This window comes from Notolepis coatsorum, assembly GCF_963971535.1.
Source record: "Notolepis coatsorum genome assembly, chromosome: 19".
Classification (NCBI taxonomy): domain Eukaryota; kingdom Metazoa; phylum Chordata; class Actinopteri; order Aulopiformes; family Paralepididae; genus Notolepis; species Notolepis coatsorum.
The window spans coordinates 18,753,854-18,775,691 of NC_140183.1; the positions used below are offsets into that span (position 1 = coordinate 18,753,854).

Sequence of the window (21,838 nt, forward strand, 5' to 3'; positions counted from 1 at the left end):
AAATGCCCAAGAGACGTCGTATTGAAGATTATGAATCTAGTAATCTATGCATGAAAAAGATTTCCGGTGAATCTCTTAGTTACAACAACATTGAGCAAGCAATAAAATTGTATGTTCATAGATGATGTATTTACAACAAGTCTTAGTTTTGGGAGAGAGGGAGGAGGGGCACATTATTTGTTTATGTGCCCATGCTTCCCCCCTAGTGGTCAGAAAGCAATTATAGCAGCTTTAAGAATGTGAAGGCTGGCGTAACATTAACTCCACAGCGATGGGAGGCTTGGGATTCATTCCTCACAGACACAGGAAGGGGTGAATCTGGAGCTCTTACCCAGTCCACCTGGTTGGCTACGTCAAGCATTCGATAGATGATGGTCTTGTTGTTCTTGTTCTGGTAATTCAGATACTGAGAAAGACAAAGGGTCAGCCATTTAGCAATACACAGAATATGATGCAAGTTATGTGATGCAATACACAGAATATGATGCAAGTTAGTGGTCGACCGCTTTTCAAAGTTTTTTTTATACAGCCGGGATAGACAAAATATGACCCATAGCTCTGTATGATAGCATGTACAATAATGCTGTATATACCATATATATATTTATAGACACTAGTGGGCGGTCCCATGTCATTTATAGACACTAGCGGGCGGTCCCATGTAATTTATAGACACTAGTGGGCGGTCCCCTGTCATTTATAGACACTAGTGGGCGGTCCCCTGTCATTTATAGACACTAGTGGGCGGTCCCCTGTCATTTATAGACACTAGTGGGCGGTCCCCTGTCATTTATAGACACTAGTGGGCGGTCCCCTGTCATTTATAGACACTAGTGGGCGGTCCCATGTCATTTATAGACACTAGTGGGCGGTCCCATGTCATTTATAGACACTAGTGGGCGGTCCCATGTCATTTATAGACACTAGTGGGCGGTCCCCTGTAATTTATAGACACTAGTGGGCGGTCCCCTGTCATTTATAGACATTAGCGGGCGGTCCCATGTCATTTATAGACACTAGTGGGCGGTCCCATGTCATTTATAGACACTAGTGGGCGGTCCCATGTCATTTATAGACACTAGTGGGCGGTCCCATGTCATTTATAGACACTAGTGGGCGGTCCCCTGTCATTTATAGACACTAGCGGGCGGTCCCATGTCATTTATAGACACTAGCGGGCGGTCCCATGTCATTTATAGACACTAGCGGGCGGTCCCATGTCATTTATAGACACTAGTAGGCGGTCCCATGTCATTTATAGACACTAGTGGGCGGTCCCATGTCATTTATAGACACTAGTGGGCGGTCCCATGTCATTTATAGACACTAGCGGGTGGTCCCCTGTCATTTATAGACACTAGTGGGCGGTCCCATGTCATTTATAGACACTAGTGGGCGGTCCCATGTAATTTATAGACACTAGCGGGCGGTCCCCTGTCATTTATAGACACTAGTGGGCGGTCCCATTGGTGTCATAAACAGACAATTATTTGCATCAGATGTTCACTTTCTGACTGTAACAAATTAAATATACAACATGATGCTGACATTTAATATCAAGTTAAAATTATATAAATAATGTAAAATAATATAAACATGATAACATTTAACTTTGTGTTTCCTTGAACAAACATGGCACTGAGTAATAGTATCGGAATATTTTTGCAAGTACAAGTACATGAGCACAGTATCGGACCCACACACACACACACACACACACACACACACACACACACACACACACACACACAAACACACACACACACACACACACACACACACACACGAAGTTCATTACCTCTTTGTGATCCACTACGAGCACCAGCTCGATGTACTTGGTCTCTGTGAGGATGTCTCTTTTACTCTGCAGAAACAAAGTAAACAACGTAAACAAAGGGACTGCAGATCAAACGCGGCAGAACCAAAATAGCTTGAAACCGGGAGGCTTGATTGGGCTGTCTGGGCCCGCTGGAGCGGAAAGAACAGAACCACACTGTTGTACGACACAGCAAGGTCTGTGCAGATGCAGTGTTCCACGGACAACAGTGTTCCACAGACAACAGTGTTCCACGGACAACAGTGTTCCACGGACAACAGTGTTCCACGGACAACAGTGTTCCACGGACAACAGTGTTCCACGGACAACAGTGTTCTACAGACAACAGTGTTCCACAGACAACAGTGTTCTACAGACAACAGTGTTCCACGGACAACAGTGTTCCACGGACAACAGTGTTCCACGGACAACAGTGTTCCACGGACAACAGTGTTCTACGGACAACAGTGTTCCACAGACAACAGTGTTCTACGGACAACAGTGTTCCACGGACAACAGTGTTCCACGGACAACAGTGTTCCACGGACAACAGTGTTCCACAGACAACAGTGTTCTACAGACAACAGTGTTCCACAGACAACAGTGTTCCACGGACAACAGTGTTCCACGGACAACACAGTGTTCCACAGACAACAGTGTTCCACGGACAACAGTGTTCCACAGACAACACAGTGTTCTACAGACAACAGTGTTCCACGGATAACAGTGTTCCACGGACAACAGTGTTCCACGGACAACAGTGTTCCACGGACAACAGTGTTCCACGGACAACACAGTGTTCTACAGACAACAGTGTTCCACAGACAACACAGTGTTCCACAGACAACAGTGTTCCACGGACAACAGTGTTCCACAGACAACAGTGTTCCACAGACAACACAGTGTTCCACAGACAACAGTGTTCCACGGACAACAGTGTTCCACAGACAACAGTGTTCCACAGACAACACAGTGTTCCACGGACAACAGTGTTCCACGGACAACAGTGTTCCACGGATAACAGTGTTCCACGGATAACAGTGTTCCACGGACAACAGTGTTCCACGGACAACAGTGTTCCACGGACAACAGTGTTCCACAGACAACAGTGTTCCACAGACAACAGTGTTCCACGGACAACCATGTTCCATGGACAACAGTGTTCTACAGACAACACAGTGTTCCACAGACAACAGTGTTCCACAGACACACTAACATTGGAACAGAATCTTCCGGAGAAACCCCTCTCACCCGGTGGACGTGTGGCGTGACGCGGATCGGGGGAACGGGCGCGTGAGAGACCCCGCAACCCCCTGCACCGGCAGCCTCCAACAGCCTGGTGGGGTAGAGCAGGTGCACCCCCTCCTCCTCCTCAGCACCCCCGCTCTCCTCAGCACCCCCGCTCTCCTCCGCCCCCTCGCGGTCCTCCTCAGGCTGCAGCTCGAAGCTCATGGTGGAGTTGATGGCCACCACGCCCCTGTGAGAACAGCCCGCAGGAAAATGTGTAGAAATTGTTCAAATATAAGGTGATACATAAATATAAAACCTTATTATAATCCAAATGACATTTTATTATAATATAACTTTATTAATAATGTAATGTAAAAATGGTAGGCAATATAAGCCTCGGCTTCATCCTACAACTTTACGGTAGTTTTGTAAATTTTTCATACATTTCCTACTACTGTACATTACTTTGTAAAATAATAGCGAAATAAAATCATTCATTCATTCAACTATAGGTAAATGGTAAATGGCTGCATTCATATAGCACTTTTATCCAACGTGCTTAACAATTTGTTCCTCACATTTACCCATTATTCACACAGACGGCGGAGGCAATCATGCAAGGTGCCAACGGGAGCAATTAGGGGTGAGGAGTCTTGCTCAAGGACACTTTGACACGCTGGCCAGGAGGAGCGGGATTCGAACCGGGAACCTCTGGATTACCCAGACTACTGCTCTACCTCCTGAGCCACTGTCATCCCCGGTATAGGTACCGGGTATACCTACAGGTAGCGATAGTATCTATTTTCATAGCATCAGTATTTCTCACTTGATGTTAGGGCTGACCCCTATTAGTCGATTAGTCGACTAATCGGTCGAAAGGAGCCGTAGTCGTATTAGTCGAATAAATTTTTTTTTTTTAATATTTATAGTTTTTTGTATTTTCTTTTAATTTTGTATCATTCTTTCCAAAAGAAAAGAGGCCTAGAAGCGTGGCTAACGCTAATGGCATGCATACCAAAGGCTAACTGCCTACGAAAACAGGCACAGAGGCACTGAAAGAGGATTTCACCCATCTAATGAACACACTAGACTAGACAAATATCAAGATGTATCCATCAGTGGACCAATTGCATGCTTTTACAGAGGACAAGAAGCGGCAAATTTTGGCCAATCATAGTCGACCATCCAAATCCTTAGTCGGGGACAGCCCTTGGTGTAGTTTGACCAACTGTCATCGTGGATGGATTGTGAATGTCATAATCAATTTAGTGTTGAAATAACATTTTCAGATGTTAAGAAATACCACTATGGGTGTGAAAAATTGCCACTGTGAGTAGATATAATGACCACTTTGAGTAGAAAGAATGACCACTTTGAGTAGAAATAATTGAGTGTAAATTGCACTCATGGTGAAAATGGATGAATCTGTTTAGTCACGTCAACATTTGCAATAAACATTAAAAACTTCCTCAGTAGAACATGTGAAGACACATTATATATTGATGTACTGTATGTACTGATTATATATGCATTTCCTATTTTGGAAAAGGACACGCACCATGGTTTTTGAAGGCTAAAACACTTTCCCCCATTGGACTGTACTGGAGCCTGGTGAGTGGATGCAGCACAGAGCCAACTTGATCAACTTTCTGCTAAAGCGATCAGTGAAATTATGGCCTGTAGGCCTACTGGTCAACATCACGCCAGACAAAGTGAACCTGTCCTCAACAATGCAAAACAATGCTGATTAATTGTGCACATAATCTCGCACACATCCACAATCTCTAAACAGTTTTGTACACATTCATTTAGTTTGATTTTATTGGTAATTATAAAATGGCATGCAAATTTCTTGATTCTGATTGGCTGAAACACTTCTTTCAGACGTTGTTATTTCTCATAACACACTCCACGTGATCCCAGAACCCGCCCACAACCGAATTGCATTTTTTTCGAATCACTCCACCGTTCGTGTTTTTATGAATGAAACCAAGATGGCGGACAATAATCTTTATGAATGGATGTATTGATATCGTCATAACGACTCATTCAAAAACGATAAAGTTACGTGGAATGTGTTAGTTGCTTACACAATGTTGGATTATGTAATTGGTTGGTCATGACTCATTGTGAAACAAAATATAAATCGCGGGAAGTGTGTTGTTAGATGGCATTCGTTGTAGAACCTCCCTCTCCTTCAAAAGGACACTGTCATTTCACTGTTAATACAATTTTCAATCAATCAATCAATCAATCAATCAATCAATCAAATAACAACCACTAACTTCGCTGTTAGATGGCATGCTTTGTAGCAACCTATGTATATGTCATATATGTTATGATGCATTGACAATGGGGGACCCTGATGTAAACAAGACAAAAGTCTTTCTCTGGTCTGCATCCCCTTAAGAATTGTGTGTATTGAGCTGTACTGTATTGTACCCATTCTGCAATCTGATAATACAATTTTCAATCAACCAATCAATCAATCAATTAAATAAATAACAACCGGTAACTTCACTGTTAGATGGCATGCTTTGTAGCAACCTGCCTCTGCAAAAGGAAGCGATTTCACTGGACACAATGGAAGTATGGATATATTCGTAACGAATAATTAAAAAAATATACCTTTAACTGGAATATGTTAGTTGTTTACACAATGTTGGATTATGTAATTGGTTTTGTTAGATGGCATGCTTTGAAGCACCGCACCTCCCAGCTGCTTCTAGACACGGAGGCAACTTCTTTTCTTTTTTTTTACCTACTTTTTCTGCGGATGGTTTTGTGAATAAATCTCCATTATGCTTCAATTACTGTGTTTATTGTATAGCAATAAGGTTGGATGAATTCGGCCATTGCATAAAGGTATTACACCACTTGAAGTCGTGTGTTATAGAAATTAGAATCAGGTGGAAACTAATTTCTATAACACTCTGTTGCGTGATGTAATGCTTAAATGAGTAATATGGCCACCAGTGATGTCATCGGGGACATTGTATCCTTGTGTTGATTACAGCTCAATGAAATGACGAGGTAGCAGTCCCTATAAGACAAGGTATAATTTTCATCTACATCATTTCATGGTGCTGTAATGAACACCAGACAACGATTCAATGTCCGCGATGACATCACTGGTGGCCGTTTTCAAACACAATTACTCTCAATAACTGTCAACTGAATGAACGTGTGCAAAACATGGATTTTGGTGTTTTGGTGAAGGAACTGTGCCTAACCCAGTCATGACACATCCGCATACGCCCACGACGGCCTGCCAACAAAAGGTAAATGGGCTATTGATGGCGTTCGATGCGGAAGGGCTTTAAAGGTCATTCTTGACCCACAAATTCCTTCACTGGATGGAGGTTACCGTTGCCGATTGCCAGGAATTGACCGAGCTCCAGAACAACAACCGACGGCCCAATTACTCCACGCTGCTGACCCTGTGAACCCAGCGAACACACTCAGGATGATCCACTGGGCTCCGGCTCACATGAGCTGATGAACCACCTGCCAAATCCCTTCTCTCAAGGTACAAACAAGTCTAAACAGGAGACCTTCATTTCCCCCCTAGGTATCACCCCCCTGGGCCCCATAGTGATTAAGAACACTAATGTGGCTTTTTGGAAAACTCAGGCAGGTGGATTAGCCTGGAGGTCTCATTAATCCAGATTGATTTAACGCGTGACGGAATCCCAACTCATGTTAGTCCCTTCGCGGCTTATGTTGCCTGCCGCTGAGAAGCCTGTATAGAGAGGAACTCGTTGAGTGTTTCCCTCTATGATACTGTACAGAGAACATGTTTAAAGCCACGGTTAGATGGACATACAGTAAATCCATCATGCTGACACGAGGTACCAACTAAAACTATATTTGTAGTTACATAATGAGGGATTTTACAACTGGTGCTTAACCTTCTGTAGTGTGGTTGTGAAAGGGTTGACCATATGTAGTGTGGTTGTGAAAGGGTTAACCCTTTGTCGTGTGGCAGTGAAAGGGTTAACCTTCTGTATTGTTGCAGTGAAAGGGTTAATCCTTTGGTAGTGTGGTAGTGAAAGGGTTCATTCCATGTTGACTTCTCTCCATCACCGGAGATTGTCCCTGTCTAGGGCCGAACAATGAATCAAGTAAGCATCGAGTAACCTGTTTGTACTGCATGCAAAAGTCCTGCCTGGTTTGGGCCTAATTCTGGACGTGACCTGCATGAATGAGCCTGGCTGTGAAGAGGAGTCTTGTGTGCTTCCATTGAGTCCATTTTCATATTTTCTCTTATATTTATTTTTGTGCTATTTTCCCTGTATTTTTCACCCATCCCAATTTAGTCGTTATGCCAATTCCCTTCCTGGTCGTTGCGCGCATTGCCCCACTGTCTGCCTGGGGAGGGTGTAGAACTACCACATGCCTCCTCCGATATATGTGGAGTCGCCAGCCGCTTTATTTCACCTGACAACAAGGAGTTTCACTGGGAGAATGTAACGCGTGCGGAGGTTCACGCTATTCCCCCCAGATCCCCTCCCTGCTGAACAGGCACCCGGACCGAACAGTAGGAGTCGCAGTTTACAACGACCAGGACACATACGCCACCGGCTTCCCACCCGCTAACAATTGTGTTAGTAGGGACGACTGACCAAGCCGGAGGTACCGCTGACAGCTGGATTCGATCCCAGAGTCTCTGCGGTGGTAAGCGAGTGCTTAGTCCACTGCGCTACCCAGCCGCCCTCCATTTTCATATCTTGAGGTGATATCTTGATGGGGAATTTTGATCCCCTCAAATTTAAGCTAGCAACATCGACCCCCTTTGCCAGTGAGATAGAGTGACATGGCAGGTACCATTGGATTCCTCAAGACCTATAGTTTCCTAAAATACCAGTATCTTAGTGCTTAAAAGATTTGCCAGCTAGAAACCTAAATGTTGATACCGATATATCAGTGATAAGCCAATATCGGCCGACCAATATATCGGTCAGGCTCTAGTAGAGAATAGTGATCCAAATATTATCATTCCCTTCATGAATCATATAATCACACTTACATATTTTTTCCAAATGATTCAGCCCCAAACCTGTCTTACATTTACATTTAGCCATTTAGCTGATGCTTTTATCCAAAGCGACTTACAAGTTCTGTACGACAAGTCATCAGGAAGGGCACAAATCTATCAGCTGAGTAACAATGTTCATCAAAGTGTTGAGTGCTACAGTGTGTAGGTTAGTATATTAGGACAAGTGCATGACAATAAGGTTAGTTAGGGTTAGATTTTTTATTACATTTTTTTACTATTTTTTTTTTTAGATAATGAAATGTCTTTAACTAATGTTGTGTTTGTAGGTGTATGCTGCGTGTGTTTTAGCTGACCTCAGCCTACCTTACTAAACAAAGGTCCATCCCCATTCTAAGTGTCCAGCAGTCGGTCTTACCTGAGGCCTGAACAGGTGCTGAGAGCCACCCTGGAGTGTGGAAACCCCCTGACGGAGCCGTGGTAGTAGCAGTGAGTCTGTAGGGGGGAGGGGAGAGACCCAATTAGAGTCCTGTAACATCATGAAAAACAAGACAATATGGACAACAAGAGCAGAAAAGAACCACAGGAGGGTTTGCCTGGTGGGGGAGGGTGTTGCATCTGCCCTGTGTGCATCTGCCCTGTGTCAGAAGTCAGAGGGTGTTTCATCTGCCCTGTGTCAGAAGTCAGAAATGCATCTCAACGTCGTTTTCGATAGGAACGCGTATAGGATAACCACGTAGCTTGATGTCCAACAGCAAAGATGACTCTGATCTAACACGACACAGGCGTGCAGTCATGAGAGGCAACAAAGAAAGCTTTGGAGAAGCAGGTGGAATAGAGGTCAGTTAGCTATGCAATAGCTATGTTGAATATACAGCTGATATTCTAAACGGTGTGTCACAGCAAAAGGTAACGTTACCCCTAGGGATGGGAATCGAGAACCGGAACCGGTTCCTAATTGTCCGATTCCTGGAATCGCATGCCTCCGTGACTATCGATTCCTCTTAACGATGCCATGTTTTTCCAACAGTTGCTCATTTTAAAACAATAACGTTAGCGCCACGCATGCAGCCATAGCAGACTATTTGATTCCTTGACTAGGAAAACCTAAATGAAAACGAATCTTTTCACTGTATAAATATTCTCCCATTTCATCCATTTTAGATGATCACAATAGACTGAGGCTGCAGCTAGTGATTCTCGTGCACCTCAGGAAAATCCTTTCACGCTAGCACAGCGGGTGGGGGCTCAACAATAAATGACAATCAGAAATGTCAAGTTGCATGTTGTTATTCTAACCAGCTTAGTTCTGTTGCATTTCCAATTTATTTATTTAAATTATAAATTTATCAGGAATCGATAAGGGAATCGATAAAGAATCGGATTGATAAGCAGAATCTATAATTGTAAAAATCTTATCAATTCCCATCCCTACCCCTTTGTTTTTCCATCTTTGATGAATACAACGACCGAAGGTCCTGCCAGGTCACACAGCCTGCTCTGTTCAGTAACGTTACTCAGATGCTTTACAATACTAATCATTGTTCTTTTTTTGCTCCGTCAACAATTTCATTGCATGTAAGTAAAACAATCTGGGCTAGCATCCAATGACCAGATTTATGTTTCCAGGCTGATCTGAGATTGTATCACTGACTACATTATGCCATGTTTTAATTTTACGTAACATGAATTGCCTCATCACTTCATTAGAATTGGGCTATGGTTACCTGTCCTGTGTACCTGTCCTGTGCACCTGTCCCTGTGCACCTGTCCTGTGTACCTGTCCTGTGCACCTGTCCTGTGTACCTGTCCTGTGTACCTGTCCTGTGTACCTGTCCTGTGTACCTGTCCTGTGCACCTGTCCTGTGTACCTGTCCTGTGCACCTGTCCTGTGCACCTGTCCTGTGTGTTGGAACTCAACATGTGCTTTCACCTGTTGATCACCTAAAAGCAGCCTTTATTTTTTTTGGTGCACATGTGAATGTCACATTGGACTGTCTGAAATTATTATCTGATACTTAAGATAAGATAAGATATTCCTTTATTGATCCCCTTGGGGACATTTGGGACTTAGGTATCGGTATCGGTATCAGGACTGAACATGTTCGATGATGCATCCCTAATGAACTATCCCTTTAACCTGTTAAGCCCTAGCCATATTTTCAGAAAGATTTGCATAAAAGTGCATACCCAAGTAAATTAAGAATCGCTCTACAACTACAAGGTCCATTTGCATGTTATTGGTATCTAGGGACATCTATGGACCTTGGGGAATGTATTCGGACCTTGGAGAATATAAATGATTATGCTCGCCTAGTTTTCTTTTCCATCTTTGACGGTGAATGTCATGCCACTGAGCTCATTCAGCAACTTATTGAGAACACTTAAAAACAAGTAAATATCTAAGCACCTGGGTCCAACACACCTACCAAACCGTAACACATTGGCTTCATGTCGTGACCTCACAGCGCCAACTGCGGAACTCGCCATATCAAAGATGATATAATTATGCAGCATCCCCTGTCGGGTTGGTTATTATTACTCAATGTTGTCAAATATTACATTTGTGTACAAGTGTTTTCTTTTTATGAAAGACAATATTTGAGGAGCCTAATACGTAATTGAGACTTTCATCCATAATGTGGGTTTTTGTGCTTTTACTGGTTGTCAAGCCCTGGCTGAGCATGGAACTAATGTTAGCATTGTTGCCCTGTTAGCTACGTTATTCCTAGGCCTACGACAGGACAAAATAGGACATCAGTCATTCAAAATATTAATAAAATATTTCCACCTTTTTGATGAACAACGATATTTCAGTAGGCTAATAATAGGGACTTTTTGCTGTCAGTGGAACCTGATGCTGGGAACTAATATTATGTTAGTGCCCCAAACATAAATCTATTGGCAAAAAATGCTGAGACAATGAAGTAGCTAGTTAGCTAGCAGTGAATTATCATTCACTCATTTCCAACCATAGAAGACTAACAACAATAAGGCTGGCTAAGTATAACGTTAGCTTCTAGCTAACAGCTTGACAGCTCGATATTGGAGGCTATGGCAGTTCGTCAAGCTAGAGGTTTGGAAAATAACTGGCTTGGGAATAGTTAGGATGCAGTTCAAGCCATACAACAAGGCTTTGCATCTGTAGCTGGGTTCCATAGTGGACGAACACTGTATGCCAAAGAGATTTGTACGATTACTAAAAGGAGCGACTTTTGGAGTATAGAGTGGATGGTTGTTACACTATCGTTCCAGTCCCACAATTTTTTGCACCAGGTCCATGTTATTTCTGGTTCCAGGTCAGCAAAGATTTTCCTAACATAATTTAATTTACATAAAATCATTTATACTTTAATTTTTTTAAATACTGGCCACTGAAGCATCATTCATGTGTTTTTTAGCTAAATTGACAGTACAGTATATCCTCCTGATTATTTTTAAACGTCTTTGGTAACTTGTATAAGATGACAGAAAGGCAGCCTTTGGTCAAGAAGAAACAATTATAAAACAATAAAACAATTTAAATAACATGTCCTTGTTTGAATGGTGGCTGGACTGAAGGTTATTCACTCACCACAGGGTCAGACTCCACAGACACTCCTGTACCATTAGGGAGGTAGTAGAACACATTGGGAGGCTTGGGAAGGAGATCACTGTAGGAAAACAATAGAGAGAGGGGGGGGAGAGAGAGAGAGAGAGAGAGAGAGAGAGAGAGAGAGAGAGAGAGAGAGAGAGAGAGAGAGAGGGAGAGAGAAGGGGAGGGAGAGAGAGAGAGGGGGAGGGAGAGAGAGAGAGTTCAGTTCAGCAAGGCCACTTCCTTCTTAGCCTGAAGGTTTTATTGCTGGGTCTTAACATGATGAGTGTGTTGTTTAGTGGGGACCTCCTTCCTGCCTCCTCACCAGGACAATACTATATATTCATTCAGCACCAATCACGAGTATAGTCGGGTTAACTCGCCATCGATTGAGCGCCAATCACGAGTATAGTCTGATTTTGGTCGTTATTTATTTTATTAGCGATATCCATTCATTTTCATCCATCCAGCCTGATGTTATCGTTGGGAATGGGTCTGAGCTCGCAAAAGAGCAAATACCGCCCCCTACGCCTTCCGGCTGGTATTGCACTCCACTGGGAATGGTATTTTTTTTTATGGGACGATCCAAGCCGTGCGGGCGTGGTTTAAATAATCAGGCGAGGTAACCTGATTTCAACGATACATCTGCGAGGCTGCCCCCCCCCCCCCCCCCCCCCCTCATATGCAATGCTGTTGAACGTGGCACGGTACTTCAAATGGCGATCAGATAATTTGATAATTTCTTTTGCATTACATCAGATACAAGGTAAGAACTTTATATATAAATTTGATCGTTGATCTGATATGTATTTCTACCCGATTGACGCTGTATCTGTGTGTGTATGTGTGGCTGTTTTCCGTTGGGTGCAGGAGGTGGGGGGGGGGGGGGCATCGCGCTACGAGGGCCAGTTCATGTATGCACGAGGAAGGACAATAATGATGATCTAGCGTTGAGTTCAGGAAGATTCGATAATCAGCCGAAAAATGACAACGTATTTTGTGTATTCCACTAAAGGGCTATTATCGTGTCTTTCTCTGGAAATACTAGAAATCACCAAAACTATACTCGTATTCAAAACGTTATAAAATGGAAATGTACCGATGAAAAAACAATCCGTTTTGTACATGTTGACTGCAAGCAACTCACTAATAATCTACGAGTGTATTAGACCCATAGCCATCATTTAAGATATATTTTAAGCACTCGCAAGTCTCCCACTCCTCCCATTGATTAAAGCGGTGGCGCTCTAGCGCCCTCTGGCGCACTTAAGCGTGGCGGTCAATGAGTTAAAGGGGACATATTATGTATCTTTTTATTAACAATTTAACACGTCTAAATCTAATTTGAATGATTTATTAAAGGAACTAGTCTAAATCTAATTTGAATGATTTCTTTTCCAGCACCTCTTCTTCCCTTGTATTAAACACACTGTTCCTGGTGGGTGTAACACTGTTCTTGGTGGCTGTAACACACTGTTCCTGGTGGCTGTAACACACTGTTCTTGGTGGCTGTAACACACTGTTCTTGGTGGCTGTAACACACTGTTCTTGGTGGGTGTAACACTGTTCTTGGTGGCTGTAACACACTGTTCCTGGTGGCTGTAACACACTGTTCTTGGTGGCTGTAACACACTGTTCTTGGTGGCTGTAACACACTGTTCTTGGTGGCTGTAACACACTGTTCTTGGTGGGTGTAACACTGTTCCTGGTGGCTGTAACACACTGTTCTTGGTGGCTGTAACACACTGTTCTTGGTGGCTGTAACACACTGTTCTTGGTGGCTGTAACACACTGTTCCTGGTGGGTGTAACACACTGTTCTTGGTGGCTGTAACACTGTTCTTGGTGGGTGTAACACTGTTCTTGGTGGGTGTAACACACTGTTCTTGGTGGGTGTAACACTGTTCTTGGTGGCTGTAACACACTGTTCTTGGTGGCTGTAACACTGTTCTTGGTGGCTGTAACACACTGTTCTTGGTGGGTGTAACACACTGTTCTTGGTGGCTGTAACACACTGTTCCTGGTGGCTGTAACACACTGTTCCTGGTGGGTGTAACACACTGTTCTTGGTGGCTGTAACACACTGTTCTTGGTGGCTGTAACACACTGTTCTTGGTGGGTGTAACACTGTTCCTGGTGGCTGTAACACTGTTCTTGGTGGCTGTAACACACTGTTCTTGGTGGGTGTAACACTGTTCCTGGTGGCTGTAACACACTGTTCTTGGTGGCTGTAACACACTGTTCCTGGTGGCTGTAACACACTGTTCCTGGTGGCTGTAACACACTGTTCCTGGTGGCTGTAACACACTGTTCCTGGTGGCTGTAACACACTGTTCCTGGTGGCTGTAACACACTGTTCCTGGTGGGTGTAACACACTGTTCTTGGTGGCTGTAACACACTGTTCTTGGTGGGTGTAACACTGTTCCTGGTGGCTGTAACACACTGTTCTTGGTGGCTGTAACACACTGTTCCTGGTGGCTGTAACACACTGTTCCTGGTGGCTGTAACACACTGTTCTTGGTGGCTGTAACACACTGTTCTTGGTGGGTGTAACACTGTTCCTGGTGGCTGTAACACACTGTTCCTGGTGGCTGTAACACACTGTTCCTGGTGGGTGTAACACTGTTCTTGGTGGCTGTAACACACTGTTCTTGGTGGCTGTAACACACTGTTCTTGGTGGGTGTAACACTGTTCCTGGTGGCTGTAACACACTGTTCTTGGTGGCTGTAACACACTGTTCTTGGTGGCTGTAACACACTGTTCTTGGTGGGTGTAACACTGTTCCTGGTGGCTGTAACACACTGTTCTTGGTGGCTGTAACACACTGTTCTTGGTGGGTGTAACACACTGTTCTTGGTGGCTGTAACACACTGTTCTTGGTGGGTGTAACACACTGTTCTTGGTGGGTGTAACACTGTTCCTGGTGGGTGTAACACACACCACATTTTAAATAAAGTATTTCCTTCCCCGTCAACAGTGTTCCCGGCTCCAAAAAGCACAGCTAATTGATTCATCAAAGTTAATTCATTGCTCCCCAATCTGACATCATCACAGACATCAATAATTGTCAACAGCTTGTTTAGGCTTGTTAATCTGAACAAAAAGCGAGGAGGATCTACTGTGTATCTTCCCCTTCCCCTCAGGGCCTAAGCAACATCTCAGACAAATATCCACACAATGAGAACTAACCCTAAATAACATTTCAGACAAATATTCACACAAAGACTAGAACTACCCCTATAAATAACATTTCAAATTGACACATATTCACACAAAGACTAGAACTAACCCTAAATAACATTTCAGACTGACACATATTCACACAAAGACTAGAACTAACCCTAAATAACATTTCAGACTGACACATATTCACACAAAGACTAGAACTAACCCTAAATAACATTTCAGACAAATATCCACACAAACACTAGGAAGAAACTGCCAAAATATGTCCCCAGGATGTATCACAATAATAACAATTAACTTCAGGCATACAAAGTATATATATAATTTAAGAAAAAACATAATAACAATACCATTCATAATGAATGATAATGCCATATACTAGGGGTGTAACGGTACGTGTATTCGTCCCGCGAATTTACGGTACGGCCGTCACGGTGCGGTATGTACATAGCCATACGAAGAATACGCCTCACAGCGCAAACACACCAGTCGCACATGCAGGCACTCGCGAGGTCCGTGCGAGAACAGCGCGCGTGGCCGGGCACACCGAGTCCGACTTCAGAGCGGGCGAAAGTGCACGGAGAAAGGCACATTTACATTGGAACAGCTGCAGGGTCATTACAATTTTACAGTTTTCTTTCGTTTTCTTGTTCGCCCAATAATGTTAACCAAATGAAACCAATGGAAAGAAACACACCAACCCGCAGCCCCATACATTGCCGGACTCACAGGCACAGCTGATCAAATAAAAAAAATAAACATACTTTTCCTATAGAAAAGTATTCTATTTAGGCGGCTGGGTGGCGCAGCGGACTAAGCGCTCGTCACCAACGCGAGAGACACTGGTATCGAATCCGGCTGTCAGCGTTGCCTCCGGCTTGGCCGGGCGTCATAATGGCTCAATTGGCAGAGTCAGCGGGAGGGAAGCCAGTGGGTGGTAATCTGGTCGTTGTAAACAGCGACTCCTACAGGTCGGTCAGGGCGCCTGCACAGCGAGGAAGGGAGATGGTGAGGGTAGTGTGAGCCTCCCACACGTTACACCTCACCAATGAGAGTCCGCGCTGGCAGGTGAAAAGAAATGGCTGGCTGACTCCGCATGTATCGGAGGGGACATGCGATAGTATCTATCAACCCTCCCTAGACCGACCAGTGGGGGGCACATGCGAGCAACGACCAGGAAGGGGAGGGGGAATTGGCACGACTAAATTGGGATGGGAGAAAAAAACACAGAAAAAACAGGAGGAGAAAAAGTGGATCAAAAAAAGAAAATTATGATATTTAATAATAATAATTATAATAAATATCATAAATATAATATATATAAAAAATAATATAATAATAATAATAATAATAATAATAATAATAATAATAATAATAATAATAATAATAATAATAATAATAATAATAATAATAATAATAATAATAATAATAATAATAATAATAATAATAATAATAATAAATATTATATTAATAATAATTATTATAAATAATTTGTTTCTGTTGTACCGAACTCGTACCGAACCGTGACCCCAATACAGAGGTACATACCGAGCCGTGGCTTCTGTGTACCGTTACACCCCTAACATATACACAATGAAGCAGGTTCTAGTTTTCTTCATAGCGTGTTATATATTAAATTGTATTAGATATATAGATATACACTCTATCTAATACATTGGTAGGTCTTTGAGGGAGTTTCAGGGGGTCCCCAGCTAAATGTGGAGTAGTTTAATTTAATTAGAGGTTTACATTTTTAGTTTTGATCTGCTGCATGGGCGTTTACTAACTTATTATAGTGTGGATTTCTCCAGACCTCTCTTGGCAGAGCCTGAGGTGTGGCCAGCAGTAGCAACCCCTCCCCCTCTATCCCCACTCAACTCTTAACCCACACATCAGACCAAAACAGAACATGTAAACAAAGTGCGATACCAAGTGGTGCTCTTTTACCTAGAGGTTGCTGCTTGATGGTATTCTAGCTATTTACTCAGGATAGCGTCATGTGTATAATAATGACTAATCACATCTAACATTATCTCTGAGATCTGGGTTCCTGGGTCTGGATCCTATTAAAACGAGGGGCCATGACATGAAAGGGTTTGAGAATCTCTGATCTATTACATATTTATCGTATGGTGTAATACTGTACATACTGGTAATACTGTACTTACTGGTTTTTCTCCAGGTCCAACAAGAAGAGGCTTCCTCCAACTTCAATCCCACATTCTATTTTGTCTGGGTGACCGTTCTGTCAATGAGACACGGAGCAATCATTAATGTCTGACAGAAATCAAGGCTGGACACATATTGTTATTGAAAAAGTTCCTCACTATTGAGTACCTCAGACCATATACCTCTGTTGTTTCACAACAATGTATTCAAACTGTATTATCTAAAGATGGTGAGTTGTTGTGTTCATTCATAGTTAAAGACAGTAGAGGTTGAGTACATTATTATCTAAAGACGGTGAGTTAGAGTGTTGTGTTCATTCATAGTTAAAGACAGTAGAGGTTGAGTACATTATTATCTAAAGACGGTGAGTTAGAGTGTTGTGTTCATTCATAGTTAAAGACAGTAGAGGTTGAATACTTTATTACCTAACGATGGTGAGTTAGAGTGTTGTGTTCATTCATAGTTAAAGACAGTAGAGGTTGAGTACTTTATTATCTAAAGATGGTAAGTTAGAGTATTGTGTTCATTCATAGTGAACGACAGTAGAGGTTGAGTACTTTATTATATAAAGATGGTAAGTTAGAGTGTTGTGTTCATTCATAGTTAAAGACAGTACTAGAGGTTGAGCACTTTATTATCTAAAGATGGTAAGTTAGAGTATTGTGTTCATTCATAGTTAAAGACAGTAGAGGTTGAGTACTTTATTATCTAAAGATGGTAAGTTATAGTGTTGTGTTCATTCATAGTTAAAGACAGTAGAGGTTGAGCACTTTATTATCTAAATATGGTAAGTTAGAGTGTTGTGTTCATTCATAGTTAAAGACAATATTAGCCCACAATCCTGTGCTGCATCATTGTCACATGCAAGTAACGTAACCCAAACAAACTGTGTGGTCAAAAGAAGAAACACACACAACAGAAGCTAGAATATCAGAATAATCATCAATTGTTTACATCGGCCCAGTTTTATACAGATATAAGGGGAAAAAACACCAAGACCAGCCAATACCGATATGGTCACCGATATATCATCCCTACCGCTAACCTTTCAACCTTTATGTTCTGTTTCTGGAAGGATAACAACATTTCCCAAAAATACACTGACTGAAGAAAACAACAACACATTTGATTTTGATACAGTATGTATCCCTGCATCCTTGTCAGCAAGACGAATCCCTGCACATTCACTGTATTTGAAGAATTAAGTGTTTCCAATTCTGATAAATCAGGGAAACCACAACCCCTGAGAAAAGAAACAGTACAACAGCAACCTCCCTCTCATCCGGAACCCAACTCTGTCTGATTATGTCTCTGAATGCGCTGCTCAGTCCAAGGTCAGCACCTGCCAGTACATTACTGGACCTGGAGGAAGAGGAGAAGGAAGGGGAGGAGGAAGAGGAGGAGGAGGAGGAAGGGGAGGAGGCCCTAATGAGGAGCTGAGTCAGTAGACCTGAATGCTGGGAGAGCATCACAGACGCCTGTATGTGGACACTACGCCCTGCTCCCTCTGCTTCCCTCTCACACGAGAACATCCTCCCTCTCTAGTGCTGCTGCAGCTTTCCCTTCTCTGCTTCTAAAAGGGTAGCAGGGCCTGAGTGTCTAATCCTGTACTTTCTGTCTCTCAACATATCTTCCTGTCATTCTGTTTTGGGTTGTGGTCAGGGGGGGGGGGGGGGGGGGGGGTTAGCTACTCCATCTTTGAAGCAAAGTGAAACTGACTTCCTGTTGGCAGCAGAACCCTGTTTCCTGTTGGCAGCTTCCTACGTCCTCGCTTTCTCCTCTCAGGGGAAGTGAAGGTGTACGTGTGCATGTATGTGTGTGTACGTGTGTGTAGGTTAGAGTGTTGTGTTCATTCAGTTAATGACAGTAGAGGTTGAGTATTTTATTATCTAAAGATGGTAAGTTAGAGTGTTGTGTTCATTCATAGTTAAAGACAGTAGAGGTTGAGTATTTTATTATCTAAAGATGGTAAGTTAGAGTGTTGTGTTCATTCATAGTTAAAGACAGTAGAGGTTGAGTATTTTATTATCTAAAGATGGTAAGTTAGAGCGTTGTGTTCATTCATAGTTAAAGACAGTAGAGGCTGAGTACTTTATTATCTAAAGATGATGATAAGTTAGAGTGTTGTGTTCATTCATAGTTAAAGACAGTAGAGGCTGAGTACTTTATTATCTAAAGATGATGATAAGTTAGAGTGCTGTGTCCATTCATACAGTAGTTAAAGACAGTAGAGGTTGAGTAGTTTATTATCTAAAGATGGTAAGTTAGAGTGTTGTGTTCATAGTTAAAGACAATATTAGCCCACAACCCTGTACTGCATCATTGTCACATGCAAGTAACGTAACCCAAACTAACTGTGTGGTCATACACACATAATCATCAGTTGTTCACATCGGCCCAGTTTTGCTCATCAGACTGATGCAATCAATAAAGAAGTTACTATCACCAGCCAATAATGTTTGCAGATATATATAGTTTCAAGTTTCTTTATTAGTTGTCATACAGAAGTACAGAATACTTTTATACAAAATGCTTCTTTCTGTTACGCTCCAGAGACTGTGCTAGACAAAAGGATAAGTATAAAATACAATAAGTATAGCAAGTATAAAATAGAAGTCACGTACGTAGACACAAGTGTTCAGTATGTACATGTGTACAATGTTCAATGCAGAGTAGAAGTAACTGAGTTACCATACAATATACTATACAATACTAATTACAATTATACTATATAGTGCAAAGCAGAAATGGGATGAGGTACAATTTAGGTAAGGTGTACTGAGGTATGGGTTGTAGTGCAAATTCTTTGCCAATAAATATGAAGTGTGTTTAGGTGTTCTAAAGTGTGTAGAGTGGGTGCTGCAGTGAGTTGTTTGTTTAAATAATTATAGTATATAGTAGTATATGCCCAGTTTTGCTCATCGGACCGATACAGATTTATAAAAGAAATCACCAATACCAGCCAATACAGATATGGTCACCGATATATCATCCCTACCGCTAACCTAAAACAACAACACGTTTGATTTGTATATGTATCCCATGTATCGTTGTTATGGTAGAGTACTTCTTTTTTTTGTATTTTATTTTTTTATTATTTTTTAAACAAACACATAAACAAACATGACAACACACAATAGGATATACAAATACACATATACTCCAGCTCGTACCCCCCTCTCCCGGACCCCCCATTGGATAATCCAACCATTATAATTTGTTCCTAACCAGACACTACCATTATATGCTGGCTTTTATTCTCTCCACCACTTCTAACCACATTGCCATTTTGGATTCATTGAGACCCAAAATTCTAGCTGTTGATATTTCTTGATAAATCACATCGAGATATGTAAGAATCCAGACCTTATGGCAAATTTTTTCCGGTTGAAACCATTGTGATGCTATCAGCTTTTTAGCCACTGTGATACCGGATAAAACCAATCTCTTTAGCTGTGGAGGTACTGCATGCTCAAAGACATCATTCAGCAGTAATACAGAGGGGTGTACAGGTATATCCAGAGTTAAGAGATTTGACAATTGCTGGGTCACTTCTTTCCAAAATATCTTAACTGGTGGGCAGTCCCAGTACATGTGCATAAATGTCCCTTCGTCCCCATTTGTACATAAGGAGCATTTGGAGTCTTGTTTAAGACCCATTTTGTTCAGTCTTATAGGAGTTAAGTATGTCCTGTGAATATAGTTAAGATTGATTTGTTGATGGTCCGGGTTCCTTGATGCAAGGCGTACATTTGCCCAGGCTTCTTGCCAGTCAAAGTCTATCTCCAGGTCTGGTATATCCCTCCTCCAGACTGAGTCTAGATGTAGGGTTTCATACGAGGCCGTTAGTAATTGATGATAAAAATCTGAAACAAAACCTCTCGATGTCTCTCTTTCATAGAAGAATTTGTGGTATCTGTGGTGTACAATTGGTATCCTTAATGGAACACCGTGAGCCTTCAAACATGCCAATAACTGTGCGTAAAAATAATATGAGGACTTGGTGAGATAAATTTTTTTGCATATCTCATCAAAACTACAAAAACCCTGTTTGTTGAAAACGTCTCCTAATGTGTGTATGCCTTGCTTTTCCCATCTAGGGAATCTTATAGGTTGTTTTCCAATCAAGAGTGCATTGTTATTGAATAAGGGAGTATGATTATGCCATTTATGTGGGATAGAGTCTTTTTTTTGTGTTTCACGCCATATTCGGATTGCATGAGTGATTATGGGGCCAAATTTCCGTTCGCATTGCTTAATTGATAATTTGGTGTACACTATGTAGAGTACTTCATGGTGATATATCACATTCACACGGATTGATTTTACAACTGCAAATACAACTAAAGATTTCAAAACAGACTCATGTGGTTCTTCAGTGCAAGGGTTCAATTATGTTATAATGAGTGTTCAAAACATTTGCATCTCTGGTTCCTCTGTCTGTCTGTCATGTGGCGCTGTGAGGGGAATGTGTATCCAGTGATGTCACATTACGTTGCACAATCTGAACTGAGCCAATCAACTGTCAACAAATCAAGTCAACAACGAATCAAAGCGTCGCTATTCCCTCTTGGCGTGAATATCAACCCATAAAATATGATGAATGAAAGTAATCAAAATGCTGACCCTTTCTCTTAAAGGAACATGCCAACAGTTTGGGAAATGCGCTCACGTCTTCTCCAGAGTCAGACAAGAAGATACCAATCTGTCTCTGTGTGCGTTCAGTACAAAGCTATCCGGCTGCAAGCTAACCTAGCTTAGCACAAATTAATGGTAGCTAGCTGCTCCGTGTCTGCTTCCATTAATTTGTGCTAAGCTAGGCTAGCTTGCAGCCGGATAGCCTTCCACTGAACGCACAGAAAGGAA

At 42.2% G+C, this 21,838-nt stretch overlaps 1 protein-coding gene across 1 annotated transcript in view; it reads right to left on the minus strand.

The window, feature by feature from the left end:
- Window positions 1–21,838, minus strand: part of adam15 (ADAM metallopeptidase domain 15) — a 140,425-nt gene that overhangs the window by 69,614 nt on the left and 48,973 nt on the right. Inside the window, exons 3-8 of the mRNA XM_084336564.1 lie at window positions 16,972–17,048; window positions 11,617–11,695; window positions 8,461–8,537; window positions 3,068–3,293; window positions 1,799–1,864; window positions 332–406 (exon numbers count right to left, since the gene is read on the minus strand). Of these exons, the coding sequence (XP_084192690.1) occupies window positions 332–406; window positions 1,799–1,864; window positions 3,068–3,293; window positions 8,461–8,537; window positions 11,617–11,695; window positions 16,972–17,048 (600 nt within the window). The remainder of the gene's footprint in view (window positions 1–331; window positions 407–1,798; window positions 1,865–3,067; window positions 3,294–8,460; window positions 8,538–11,616; window positions 11,696–16,971; window positions 17,049–21,838) is intronic.